The sequence below is a fragment of the Ammospiza caudacuta genome, chromosome Z (genome assembly GCF_027887145.1).
Source record: "Ammospiza caudacuta isolate bAmmCau1 chromosome Z, bAmmCau1.pri, whole genome shotgun sequence".
Classification (NCBI taxonomy): Eukaryota; Metazoa; Chordata; class Aves; order Passeriformes; family Passerellidae; genus Ammospiza; species Ammospiza caudacuta.
Window position 1 is genome coordinate 47,245,969 of NC_080632.1, and position 15,280 is coordinate 47,261,248.

A 15,280-nucleotide genomic window follows, 5' to 3' on the forward strand; every position below is an offset into this window, starting at 1 on the left:
TAGTGTTGGAGCAAAGAATATCATCAGCAAAAATTAAAATGAGAAAATACAAAAATCCTTATTTAGTGAAAGCAAGGTTAGGGTTCATCCTATAACATGAAACTCTGGCACAGTAAAGTCCTAAGTGTATACAAAAAGATCCTTATTTTGTACAAGAATTTGGAGGCATTAATGCTGATCAGCCTTCTATCTAGCAATAGTCTTGGTAAAATAACTATTGAATCTTTTTGTCTACTTTAAACAAAGGGAACAGGGAGGTAGAGGACTCAAATAGATGGTGTGTCTACCAATACTATGAAATAAGGCAGCCAAGAGGGGGTAATGAGAAACTTAGTGCTCCTCCACCTCCTTTGTTTTCCTCAACAAAGAGCTTGCAGTATGAGCTCAAACCTTCTCAGACACCCAAGAATTTGCATGAGTGAAATGGCATAATAAATGTCTTAAATTATATAAAACTTGCAGTGTGGGAATATTTCTGCAAGATCAATTATGTGTCAGAGAATCCACAAATTCTTAAAGAAATACCTTTCATTAATTTTGCTGCTTACTGGCTGTTTTTTAATTCATAAGCCAAGTTAAATCATGCATTTTCACTGTTGACCATTTCTCTGAAGTATGTCCCAAATTACTAATATGAATACATGAGTAAGAATATACTTATTCTGCAACTCTCTGGGTGTAATATCATAAACGGACCCGAACTCTTCCAACTGCTGAGCTGACAAAATGTAAATCAGCTTTGATTTTGGAGCTAGATAGGATTGTGTTAATGCTAACAGACAGTTATACAATTAAAAAACGGAGAGTATTTAAACCACTAGCAGAACAGAAGACTAATACAAGTTCATAACTTTGAGACCAAAGCTGACTTTGCTCTCTGAATTAGCATTCTGCTAATTCAAAGACAGCAGGCAGAGGAAACAGATCTGCCTCTATCCCTGTATCTGGATACTCACTGCACCAGCTCTGAGCTGAAGATCCTAATCCTATTTTAAAGAGAAGTCAGAGAGAGACACTTTTACTAAAGGGAAAAATTCTATTTCTGTTACTCAAAACTAACAACATTTTAAGTAGGAATACATGTAAACCATGAGTTTTTAATCTCAAGGGGCAGATAAACCTTTCAAAAATTATAGCTCAGTTTAGAGACTTAAGAAAGGATTCAGATAAATAAGAAATGTAATCATATTGATGCCACCAAAAATCTGGATTCATGCAGACTGAAAAACATAAACACAACACTGAAGAGGTTGCTGGTATCATGAGGCTGCTAGCACCACATGCCTATCTTCTCTCCCTGCTTGTACACTTACAATTCTTCACTCCTACCACAATCAGCATAGGATAGGATGCTCTTTTATTTTGAAAAAACAGATAACTCAGAGTATAATTAGCTTTGTTAATGTTTGCAATTATTAAAAATGAGGAGACTAAATCACTGAGTGAGTTTGCTTTTTTTGTCCCTTTGGCAACAAGGCACGTAACCATTTCCATTTTCTACCCCTTGTACTTTTGCACTCTTTTAGGCAAATGAAAGCTCACGCCACACATTGCATCCCAGCTTGCCAAGTCATGGTCAAACTCTCCTCCAACTCTCATACTGAAACAGTGCTGCCATGCCACTATATTCTGTCTTGAAGAAAAAATTAAGTATATCAAAAAAAATAAGAGGAAATATATTTCAGGAAACTTGAACAGGTATGTGGTGTGGTCGCATTTTACTGTCTGAGAATTCAGCCTACAATATTAATTCAATTGTCTTTCTTCAGTATCACTCTGTAGCAGGTAGATAATGGGCTGCTATTGACACCCCACCTACTGGACAAAAAAAACGCACCACAGAACTGTATGTAAACAACTGGCCATTTGTTTACAAAATAAAAACCTGCAGCCTTTCAGGACTAATCTATCTTTATCTCGATTTTGAACAAAACATCTCATTTTTCTCAGTACAGCTAAACTGTCAGTCTTTGAACAAGCCACACAACAAGAGATTAAAATAAATACTCTTAGGAAAAAAAGGTGCAGCTGAGCCATGAAAAAAGACAACTTGTAAAAGTGAAAATTACTTTTCATATCAAGAGTAAAAGTTAGAAAACTTTTTTATTTATATATGTCTTTTTAATAGTATATTATTGAGAACCAGCACATATGTGTGAGAGTGGTCTGACCACAAAATCTGTCTAGTGCTTTAAGGAAGAGAACTGTACTTACCACACTCAAAAATTTGTCTTAATTCCACTGCGCTGCTTGAGCCTTGTGCTCCATACAAAGTTGAGTACTCCAGCCCTTCAAAACAAAATCAATAGGACGCGTTCAGGACAGCATTAATATTTTGGTGACTGTTGCCCTGATGCAGCATATTTCTGTTTTGTTCAGTAAGTTCTTACAGTATAAACTAGCAACATTCTTTCACCTACCACACTACAGAATGTGATTGCTTTTTTAAGGCTGTAAGACACCTCTTTGTGCACTCAAGCTGCTGTGTCTGCAGAAAGAGATGGCCAAAGAAGATCAGAGATGCTGGCATCATATTCTGTAGAATTGTCCGCTGGCCAACTACAAAAGGCCAGGACTAGGAAACAGATTCACACTAGTGTCAGAGAAAGTATCTGTATATATCGCATAATGTGATAAAATAATTCACCTGAATTGTTAGAGAAGACATCAGTAAAGTGTTTTCACATAAAAGATATTGTTTACAACTCTTCTACATCAGTGAAAATAGAGAAGACACAAGGAAAGAGACCATATGCAGAGCACAGACAATTTAACTCTACCAGTGGTGTCTCCTGAAAGCAGCAGCTCTTTATGCACACTTGTGCTAAATACTGGCCCTCCACGCTGGTATCAGCAAGCTTCTACTCTTTCAGGAAAGGCTTACAGTCTTTTAAAGTGCCAGAGAAGTATGTTGGAACCCATAAGCCCAATGACAGCAGCCTGATTCTCGTCAGAATACCACTTTTGCTCTTGTTACCCAGCTTAAGGCCTTAAATGAGCAGGACTCACAGAGCTGCTCCTTACCTCACCAGCACTATGAAAGACACATCAGTGGAGGTGCCAGGAAGATATAAATAGGGCAAAAGAAGTATGACATTGTAAGAGAAAGAGGAAAGCTTCAAAAGGATGGAGAGACATCAACACAGAAAAGCAGGTGAGAGAAAAAAACCATAAAAATAACACTGTCCGGCTCATTATAGAGCAGCAATAAGGAATTGGCTCCTGAAGAATAAAATCAGTTCTTGAAACCTTTTCATATTTTATTATTTTCTTTTTTTCCCCCGCTTTGGGGCAAAACATTACTTTTTTTCCCTGTGCCACCAATTCAATGTTATGCTGGCATTTACATAACCAACTAAAGGTGCTTACTCGTTACAATACCAAACCCTTCTCCCTTACTTTCCAATAATACTTATGTTAATTATTAAATGCCATTTGAGGCAAGCTTTGGTTTTGCTCCTACAGTCCAAATAGCCTGTAATGAGCAAAAACCTTAACAAACGTTAAGGAGATTATTTTGGATGTTAAGTAATGTGATGCATTATCAGTTCTAGAAAGAGGACATGCCAGCTCTGGATCCAGTTCTTCACATAAGCAACAGAACATTTTGGTAGATCATTCTTCAGCCTACCTTTCTTTTCAATTGTCTCTACTATCTTGACAAGAATTGGTGGAGCAACATCAGGAGGTGTGAACTGCTCTGTAAGGTCTGGAAGTGAAAAAGCTGCAAAAAAAAAAAAAAAAAAGAAGAGAAATAAGCCAAGCTGCAGATGAATGCAATTACTTTTATGAAAATCATGACATATAATGCAACTAGTTAATTTTTAATCACAGAACGAACATCCTGTTGTCAGTGCTGTACGAGAAAACAAGCTCCATACTTAATCAAAAAAATGAATAAAAATTATGACAACTACATTTTTTATAGCATTTTCTTTCAGGAACCTCAGTTCTAGATTCACTCTCCATATTGTCTAGGAAAAGAAAACACAATAAAAGTTTGCAGTCTATGGATGTGCAGAAATACAATGCAAGTAAGGAAAGAAAGTCTTTCTGTCTGAGATATTCACATACACTGTGCACCAAGTGAAGGGGCTATTAAACATATAACTGGCTGTGAGTGCCTAATCCCCTGGGTAAAACAGACTTTAAAAGGCCTGAGAGAGCAGTAGAAACAACTCACACTCATACACAAGCTCAGCAACTTCTGTGCATTTCAATTTTCCAACATTATACTATTAACAGTATAGTTTACTTGAAGCATGAATTTTCTACATGGACTGGTTAGGAATAAATAGCAGTATAATTGGAAAGGGACACTTTGCAAATTCAAACAAAACTGCACACAGGTTTTATAGAAAGTCAGCTTTCATGCAATCTGGTTTCTAAATGGAAAGAACACACTCTTAAAGGTATGTTCTGGCTCTGTGAGTAAAGATCTATCTCTAAATACACAATTTTCCCCAAAAGAATAATTCAAAAGTTTTAGAGTGGTGCTGTTTAACACCTGGAAACAAAAATGTTTACATAAACTACTGCCAGAACCATCTGGCATAGTTTGATGGATTATGATTGATAAACAAAAAATTAATCATTGAAGCAAAAATTGTCCTTTGCCTAAGCAATGGTGATCTCTGCTCAATTAAACTCACCATGGACAGAGAGCAATTCTTGAACACACATACACAAAGGTGCCTATAAGGATATGCATAAATATATATACGCACGCCCTCCACCCCTATTTTCAGAAGACTGAAACAAAATGATGATGATAACTAAGTAGAAGGAGAAAAAAACCCACAGAAAATTATGAACAGAGAGTTTTTAACTAAAAACTTTGAGATAACAACAACAACAAAAAAAATCAACTGAGAAAGAATATATATCAACTGAGAAAGAGAGAGCAGACAGTTTTGGCTGGTAATTCACCCTGTTTTGAATTACATAACTTCATTAAAATGCAAACAATTTTGCTGTGGTTTAACCCCAGCCAGCAAACAAGTCCCACACAACTGTTCAGGCACTCTCCTCTGGTGGGATAGGGGTGAGAGTCAGAAGGGTAAAAGTGAGAAAAGGTTAGCAGATTGACGTTTAGATAGTTTAACAGGGAAAGCAAAAGCCACATACAAAAGCAAATCAAGCAAATCAAGGTATTAATTCATCTCATTGGCATGAAGATGTTCAGCCATCTCCAGGAGAGCAGGGTTTCATCACTGAGTAATGGCAACCTGGGAAGGCAAACACCATCACTTTGTGCATCTCCCACTTCCTTATTCTTCCCCCAGATTTAGGGCTGAGCAGTGCTCTGTGGTATGGAATGTCTCTGTGTCAGTTGTGGTCAGCAGTCCTGGCTCTGTCCCTTCTCAACTTCGTGTGCACTCCCTGCCTCCTCACTTGTGAGGTGGGGTCTGAAGCAGAAAAGGCCTTCACACTGTATAAACCCCACTCAGCAATAACTAAAATATCCTTGTACTATTAGCGCTGTTTCCAGTGTGAATCTGAAATGCAGCCCAAGGATAGTTACTATTAAGAAAATTACTTCTACCCCAGTCAAAACCAGCACAAATTTAAAAAACAGCAAGGAAGGGACAGAAGTTTGGAAGTGTAGAGAGACAAGGAGTGAAAGACAATAGTAGTAATACAAGTGAAGCGTACTGGCAAAAAGAAGGAAAATTATGGTACCATAATGATGGAAATACTTTCCTAACCCATTCATAACTGATGGTATTAGAAAAACATCTGTTAGTCATAACAGTTTAACTTAGGAGGCCTGGAAGATAACCATTCAGGAGTTTAGAAAGAGTTGCCTATGCAGATCTCTGCCCTGCTGATGCTTTTTAATGACTTGAGGAAAATAAGAACAACTCCCACAGATCCAAAGAGCTCTAACACCTGATACCATACTCTGCAAGGACAAATAACATGCCTACATGCTAGTGTCATTATAGGTCCTGGACAAAATAAAGAAAAACCTAAACCCAGGTGCATATAATACAACAAAAGACAGCAGACAGCACTGTAATGAAGGATAATCTGCGCAGTTTTTTAGAAGATAGGTTCTTTCCTTAGTGACACCTTTGTGAGCTGAAAAAGGCCTATGAGTAGACATAATAAACTCCAAAATTCTGCCAGATAGTTGATTTAGTATAACACTCCGATTAAGCTAAATTCAATGCAAGCATGTTATATAGGTATATTAAGGTAGAACCAAGCTACTCAGGGAGCAAATGGACTTTTCAGCTTTTTCCATCTTCAAATCATTTTCAGATTCCATTTGGAACATCTCTTTTGTATCTGCTTAATGAACACAAGATGGGCTCAAATGGAAAATGCTGCACTCTAAGTAGCCTCTGCTGAGGCATACTGAAATACAGGCCAACAGATTTGTAATATTCATATCAGATGGTTATTTTCAACTCCAAACTATGTATCTATCTTATGATATGGACAAATCTATTGAAATAATAAATGAAAGATTGGAGTGATTTCAAAGGGTATGCTATGAAATTTCTCAGATTGTGAGATACCAGTAGACTCAAGTGAATGTTAAGGGCTTAAAATGGATCCCTTACATGGTAGCAGAGGAAGAATATGTTTTAGGAACAGAGCTTACATAAATTGACCTATGAAAGTAACTTTCTGGTTCCTGAGGGAGCTAGTTACATTTAATTCCTCCCTCTTTCATAACATCAACAAAAGTGCATCATCTCTGAACAAAGATGTTCATTTTCTAATTCGAGATGGAGGCAACATGCAGCCACAGTCAACAGCCTAAACTGAAACAGAGGAAAGAGACAAAGAACGATAAATAGAGACAGAGGATGGAAGTCAAAACTGACAGACAGATGGATCCTATCAAGTGACAGCTTGGTGGTTCAGGGATGGCCCATCTAGGCTATTGAGCAGCACAGTGCTTTCTTCCATTAACCAAATTGTGCTTTGAAATGATGGCAAGACATCAACAAATACCTATCAAGAATATACAGAAATATTAGAAATATACCTATTAGAAAAATAATTCTAATTTCCACTTATGTAGACTTTCTACACAAGGGGCAGAGTCCAAGGAAAGCAAAGAGGAGAACCCAGCCACAGGGGAAGAAGCCCCTTACAAGGTGAAGACAATACAATACAGAAAACAGCTTGTCTCTGCAGACTTTACCTAAATTACCTAAGCAGAGAGGGCCTCTTCCTGCAGCCCTTTAGCTTAAAGCCAGGTTTTTATCATAATCTGTTACAAATATCTTTGTTGTAGAGTATTCATCAATCAGTAATATTCTTACTTATTGAAACCCTTTTGGAAGCTATGCATTTCCCTTTATATTTACACAAAATAAGTAATGTATCTACAAAACATGCCTATGCAAACAAAATGCTGCATTGCTTAAAATGAAAAGTTTCCAAAAGTTTTCTGCTAGCATAAAATATGCATTTTAGGAGTTCAGAGGATTGCTGATGTCTCTTCCTTTCTTTATCCCATTCCTTTGCAAAACTGGAAACTTATATAGCCAAAGACATTGCTGAACTTTTAGATATGACATGAGACTTCAAGTGAATGACAATGCCTTCCATAAATACATAGTATGTAAAATACTTGTGTATTTGACTGAATACTCAGGATATTCATCTCTCTTTTAAGCTCTGCAGCAAAAAGACACAAACAGGTCCAAAACCTGCAGTTATCAGCAACTTCGAAGTTAAAGAAGAAAACATCTAAGTCACATAGTTACAATGCTCAGCAATGTACAAGAAAAACATTCACTTCATCAGCATGCTGAAGACAGCATGAACAAATTAAAATAATTTAACCTCCCACCTGTTCTAGGATTTTCCACTCACTGTGCCACCTTCAATATAATTAGTGCACAACATCATACTGATGCTCAAATTTTGCTTCAAATTTCCCAGCTTTCGCACAAAATAGAAAATTAAGTTTGTTTAAAGGCAAAAGGCTTTACAAGACACATGTAGTCAGAAAAAAAAAAAAAAACAAAAAACTCAACAGTACTCAAAGAACTGAAGCCACTTTATTACATTTATAGAGAAGACAGCCTAATTTGGGAAAAGTGTGCTTCAGTTTCAAAATGCTGAGGGGAAATCTCAGCAGCCAAACTAAGAAAACTGCACCTAATTTCTGGAATTTTTTTTTTACTCCAGGAGTCAGAATAGAAATTATAATTAAAGAAGTCCCTAGATCCTAGATTTTCTCCTGTGTACCAGGAGAAAACACAGAATGCATGTTAAGATTTGCAGTGGGAAAGGAAGACTTTTTAGATAGGTCAGTTTTAGTAAAAGACAACTGAAAAAAACCTCACATGCAACCTGCATTTAGTACCTGATTTCAAAGTTGACTTTTTCTTTGAAGAATGCTGTAGGGCAGCAAAGATGTTTGAAGAACCATATCCACTCTAAAGAATTTGGGCAAATTTGTAGATGCCTTTGCTAAAAAATCAGTTTTTCATTGAAAGCAATATTTCTCCCCAAATGCCTCTGTTTTGTTACTTTTTTTTCCCTTCCCTTAATCCCAGGGTCTCCAAAACATAACGGTTCTCAAAACTGATCGTAAGGAAGCTTACTTCACATTGTAAGGAAGTTTCTGATGACACTTTATAAAAGCTGGGTTTTCCACTAGCTCTATTTTTACCTTGCAACAGTGAGAATCAATGAGATGAACCACAAATCAAGAGTTCTCTCCAACCTGCAAACTCTTCCTTCTCCCTGTTACAGACAGGACTGAACAGCTCTAAGGCAATGGCAATGTGTGGAAGATGAGAGCATACCTTAGATTCAAGGGTTGCCAGCACAGCTACAAAGTGCAAGATGAAACCAGCACACAGCTGTACCTTTTGGAAGGGTTCTCAGTAAAAATATATAGAGTTAGTACCTGGCAATGACAAGTGGAAATTTAAAGCCGCAATTTGGCTTCAGATGATTCTGAGACATATCTTTCATTACTGCTAGAAGAAGAATGAAATTTAAAAACATATATAATAAAACCCCTTAAAATGTACAGTATGTACCATGAAAGGGAATTTAATTTCTAAATAATTACAGGAACTATATACTAACTCTACTTGAATTTAATTTTGAATTAAGACTACTCCACGAATGTTCTTATTTTTCCAGAAATGGCATTAAAGTTTGTGCATGCATTTTGCGCTTTTGTTGACAATACAGCTCTATATAAAAGTCTACTATTTGCGAGCTCATGTCTTAAGATGATCACAATACTTATGCTGCATGCAGATATACTCTTTATGTTAGTGGATACAAATTATCCATTAACATAATGATTTTCTATAGGTTTACACAGGTACCTTGTTTGGAAGTCATACAATAACTCCAGACATGAAAGGTTTTACCAGTATTTAAATCAGCTATATTAAACATTGGCATATTAATTAATGCAGAAGAAGAAATGCAAAGGTAAGGATCATGGTCAAGCAAGTTGTGATAATGCTCCAACAAGATTAGCCAACAAACTGTAAAGAAATGATGCCTGCTCAAGCACCTAAAGTACTTCTGCCAGCAGCACCATCCATATAATGCATTACCAGCTGTGGACAATGGGGGGTTTCCTACATAGTTCAATACCCATGCTTGCTATTGGAATTTCTGGGAAACACAGGAGCTTACTTTCTTGATTGAAATACTATTATTTCAGCAGTTATGTACTCTACTCTACGTATGGGAAATGGAATTCAATCAATGCGCCACTGTTATCATCCATCTTCCTTGAAACAGAATCTGGATTTCAATAAGGATTCATACTGTCTGAATTTAACAGCTTATCAGTATACAATGTTGAATTCTAGTGAAGATGCATTGGAAATGAGGGCAGTTTGGCAGTTCTGCAGGCGTTTCAGGCAGTGGTATATATTAAGCTGTCCCATGTACCCCTCCAGGGTGCTGGCTGCTAGTGACTCCCACATCAGAGACACCAGAGCTTGAGGACATTGTGCTGGGAACACAGCAAAAGCCATGCCTGTAGAAACACAAATTCAGACCCGGGAAAGCACTAGGAGGTACGCCATCATACAGATGATGGCACAACCTGAAGCCTTTCCTGGCCCTGTGGTGTCAGCTGGTACAGATGCTGAGCCTCAGCCATCACCACCCTCTCAGCACCTGCTGTAATCAGCTGGAGAAGAAAAGGCCACATGAGCCTCACATGAGCCTGAGTGAAAGAAGCCTTACTGACAAAAAACTCTTAATTCATAGTGAAAAGGAATTCTGTGATCTACTAAATGTTACTTTAAAAAGTAGTGATTCCTTGCAAAAAGTTTCCGTACAATAGTATGAAAGGCTAAAAAATCCCTCAACTCTTAACTCTGGAGAAATTTTCCACAGAAATCTGTGCTTTGGTTCAGTGTCAGACCAACACAAAAGATAAGTCTGGTATTAATTAAATAACAAGGAGCAACTCATTTGATTTGAAGAGCTCAGCCTTGCCTTGACATTTGCATTTTCAGAAAACCTAATTGTATTTACCAAAAGAACAATGCTCAGAACTGCCCAATTGCCATTAGCAAAAGGTTTTCACTGGGTAAAGATGAAAGACAAAAAGGTGAGAGTGAAGAGAAAGTCAGTGTTACTGTGTGTCTCAAATAAATCAAGGACTGGAACAGATAGCAAATTCAGCTGCAACTGTTGGTAGAGAATACTTCTTAGTCCCTACTGAGATGATTTTGTTTGGCTATAGTTAAATGCTACTTTCAATGGCTGAAATCACCATTTAAAGTGTCAGGAGGAAGAGCTGTTTCTCCAGTACTGGTTTCATTAGAAAGATTTTTAAAACACAACATCATTCATGGAAAAATATGAAAGAGACTTAAGCATCCATGAATTTGATACATCATTACAAGCAACTTAATAAGTCTGCCAACTATTACTTGTCTCTTACTTTTGTGAGATGTCATCATTCAGGCAGGGTGCAGACTCAGAATATCACAGAAGCCTTGGCAGTAGAGAAGACTAGATTCAGGAGAACTGAAGACAGGTGAAGAGTATTGCAGCACTAGAAAAAGAAATGGTCATGCCCACCAACACTATGAGCCTTTGAGCTCAGAAGAAGTCCATTTATTATGGAGGCAAAAAAATGTCTGAGACTCAGGATTTATTGTGATATGAATGACCCCAGTGCTATGAAAAGAAATATGGAAAATGATGCCTGCTGGTGACTTTAAATTACTGGGGTACAACTGCAAAGCAGAATGAAAATACTACCACTTTATAATCCTTGAATATTATGTACCCAGGACAGCCTGCTTCTTCCACTAGCTAACAGGTGTTGGGTATGAACTGGAGGACAAAGTGGTAACTTGATTTACATGTTTCCTTTTAACAGAACACTGAAGATTTTAGCCAGGAAATACAGATCTGTCCTGAGAATACAATTTATTACATCTGCTGTCATTCCTCTTTTTTCTCTGTCTTCAATGATGGAACATCTGAATAAAGCAGAACTGAATAAAGCCTTTCAAGGGCTTTAATGGCAACATTTAACTCTCATGGCAAAACAGTACTCCAAGACTTTCAGACTTCAAATATCTTTGTAAAGCATTCATAGTTCTGATGTGATCCTACATCAGTAACACCGAGTGACAACAACTTATCCAAGGGGCTTATTCCAAAACGAAGACAACAGCAGTTCTCACAAGCATGACCTACCTACTCGCCAGTCCCAGTGTACTGCCCAAAACAAAGCCAACATCTCCAGATTCCTCTGTGCAAGATAGGTACTAACACATAACCTATACCATTGAAAAAGGGACCTCAAACCGACTTTTATAGAAAAATGTACAAAACTTGTCATAATATTATGACACTTAATAGAATAAGGCAGTCATTTTTTCAGAAGGATAAACACACATATATTAAGATTGGGCCATTTATAGTCCAACCCACTAAATCTAAAAGGGTCAGAAAAAAACCTGAATGTTACTTCATTTTATCCTAATTACACATAGTACGTCAAAAAGACAAGGTTACCTGCATAAATCAATGTTGTAACTGAGACCTACTTTGCCTAGATGCTTCTCAGGGTTATCAGCACACATGGAAGCAATGCTGTGGTTGATAAAGTATCATGTGCATGGTGACTATGCAGGGAATTTTGGGGACCAGGAGAACTAATTCCTCTCTTCATTCCAGTTTATGAAGCTGTGCCAGCTGCACTCTCGGGGCTAAAAAGGACAAGGGGCGGCTATGTGAAAAGGGGTGAAACAAACCCTGGTAAATATAGATTACAAGAAAATAATTTGTAAAGAATAGATGGCAGGACTAGGAAGAAAAAATGTCTGATTAGATATTGAAAGTCTTACTCAATAAGATACCAATTCTCTGAAAGAAATCCAGGATCTTTTTACCCTTCTCTGTCACAAAAATGAATACTTGTCCTAGAGCTGCTGCATTATCAACAAAGAATTCCTCTAAGACAAAGCAAAATTTAAGTAGGGAAAGGAAGAACAAAGAGATTGTGTCTGGCTTGAGGAAAGTTTAGTTGCAGAGATAAGCAGAAAAACAAAACCACAAAGCAACATAGTATAGAGAACTTTATACGTGTGTCCTTTATAACAGTTTAATACTTTCAATAGTGGCTGATAATCATGTTTCACACTTATTAATTTAATATTTCATAAAGCCCTGTTTCTATCATCAGTTGAAAGGGAAGTGATAATGTCTGTACTGGGAAGAAACTCTGTATGTAATATTCTATCAGATTAAACCTCAATAACTTTATGAATTATGAGCTGTCAGACATTTTTCTCATCTGCTACAGAACATACTTCTTAGAAATAGAAGCTATAATTAAGATAACAGATGTTCTTTGTTGGCTTCATCTGAAGCATGGATAATTTTTTAAAAGCAGCCCATAGTTCAGACAGTATTCTGCTTCCCTCTATGGGTGAGCTTTTGCAACACTCTTTTTCCAAAAAGAATTGAATTTAATGGCTGCAACTATTTACAACTATTATTAGCATGATTAGAAAACATGAGCAGTACCATTCTGAGGAAAAAAAAAAACATTAAATAAGTAAAATGTGCCGGCATCAAGTACACTGCATAATGCCATATATAATGCATACATAGTTTTGCCAAAGAAACTCCTTCCCCCAAAAAGCAAGCAAGAGGTGGGAAAATCACTTCCTTATTCAACTCTTTTTTCAAGGATCTGTGAGATAAACAGAAAGAAAAAAATAAGCAATAAGCAAGAATGTACTAAAAGATGTCTTCTTCTAAGTAGAGGAGGCACTCAAAAAGCTGAGGAGGATAGAGTGTGGGTCAGGATATGCTTAGCTGGAGCTGAAAACCAAACAGGCTAGCACTGGAACTTTGACACTGCTGGCTGCCAGGAGCGGCACATCTCACCACCCTCAAGTGGTCTGGAGCATTGGCACAGCTTGAGGCTTTTCATGCTTTTCTCAGGCGTGGCAGACTGGTGAATAATTCCTTCTTACCCTTCACTCTCAGGGATCAACCTAAGCCCTGTGTGACATGCAGGAGCACAGCAGTAGTAGTGTTCTCACATTCCCATGAGCATCCCTTTAAATGGAAGGACAGGTTAACATCTCTAAATAGAACAAGCCAGCATGGATTTCAGTGCATGATTCCAATGACAGAGGAAAAAAAATTAATAAGCTAACACCTGTTTTTCCTGTCTTGTTGACATCTGCAGGTTCCCTGCCAGCAGTTTTCAGTCAGAGAGATACCAGCAGATGAGAGGTAAGCTCTGATGTAGGTACCAAGTTACTACATCAACACATGCAAGGAGATGATAGACGACAGAAAAGAAGGAACAGGACAGGGTCAACTAAATAGCTGAAGCAATAAAGTGCAGAACTGCTTTTTTCATGAAGTGAGGCTTGTTATATTCCCTCCCCTTCCTTCAGGATGGCTGTTCCAGGACTAGAAAAGAACTGAGATCTGCAAGAATTTGAGTAACTCGGCCTGCTTAGTTCTCCTCAGAGACACTAAATGACAATTTCAGCTTCTGACAGTGGTTTGACATGAAACCATACATACTATCAAGAAGGGAAATATATACCACCAAATGGTCAAGAGTAGTATTGATAGTGCTGGTGAGAGAACAAACAGCACATTCCACCAGCAGCTGCATCTTGTGACTTATTTATCAAGTTCCCAGTGCTTCAATGTTATTGTTGCCATTAAACATCCAGATTTTAGTGGTGGTACATAGAAGTCCTTATTAGAAAAAATTTTGATAGTTCTCAAAACAAAACCTACCTCACTGGCACTATGATTAACTAAGTATTCCCTTAGAACTGTTGCCAGCTGCCTTCCCACAAACTACCTCATTATTCCCAAGGATATTTATGCCATGATTTCTATTAACTTCTGCACTCTAGGCTTTTTTTTTAAACTAAGTAAGACTGAAAATTCACTAAAAATATAATATAGTGTAAAGTGACTAGATGTATGCTAATACATCTAGTATGTATTAGCAAAATTTACATGGTACTTTTGCTATTAGTCAAAATTTACATGGTACTTTTGCTACAGTCACTCCATAAGGAATAAGCAGCAAAGCTCCCTCTGATGCCTGCCATACCACACAGACACATTAACAAAACTATATTGTAAGAGCGTCAAGACCACCACCACCAAGGTCAAGCATTCAAAACTTAAGACCACAAAGAACTAAGGCTGCATGTTAAATTTCAGATCATGCTTTTGTCTCTTTTCATATAATGACATAGAATTTTCTCCATTAAATTACACTGCCCATTTCAGTGCACAAAGACCAGAGCTCTCAAGGGATAAAACTCAGCTGAAGAACTGAGTACTTCAGTACCTGGAATATTATCTAGACTGTACAAGGACACATGGTCATGCAGTAGGCTTATATTCTCCTGTTTATTTTCCTCTTCAAACCTGAATTTTCTATCATCTCCTCTTAGAATGGCTTCCCATGTAAAAGTACTATGGTCCACAATTTGTTCTTGAGTTCTTCCTAGCAAGTGGGAGAGGAAATACGTATTTGGTTTTTCCTGAAAACATTTGACACATAGGAAAGAGGCAGTTGCCTATCTTTTTAAGGGAAGGAATGCTGAGGTCCATCTCAAAAGGCACTTGAAAATTGTGGTTCTGGCTGACTAGTGGAAAGCCATAGTGAGACTATTTCAATGACCTCTATCAGATAAAACTGCATAGATAGAGCAAGTTCATGTGCTGAAACCATTTTCATTTAAAAAGTAGTAACATGTATTTTAAAAAGCAGTATCATGTCTGGTGCTATCCTACAAGGACTACTAATATC

The 15,280-nt window shown here is 37.4% G+C and overlaps 1 protein-coding gene across 2 annotated transcripts in view; it reads right to left on the reverse strand.

The window, feature by feature from the left end:
* The window catches only part of PIK3R1 (phosphoinositide-3-kinase regulatory subunit 1), a 60,066-nt gene that overhangs the window by 22,967 nt on the left and 21,819 nt on the right, over nt 1-15,280 (reverse strand). For both annotated transcript variants that reach the window (XM_058824497.1, XM_058824498.1), the window contains exons 3-4: nt 3,632-3,724; nt 2,215-2,289 (exon numbers count right to left, since the gene is read on the reverse strand). In XM_058824497.1, the coding sequence (XP_058680480.1) occupies nt 2,215-2,289; nt 3,632-3,724 (168 nt within the window). The remainder of the gene's footprint in view (nt 1-2,214; nt 2,290-3,631; nt 3,725-15,280) is intronic.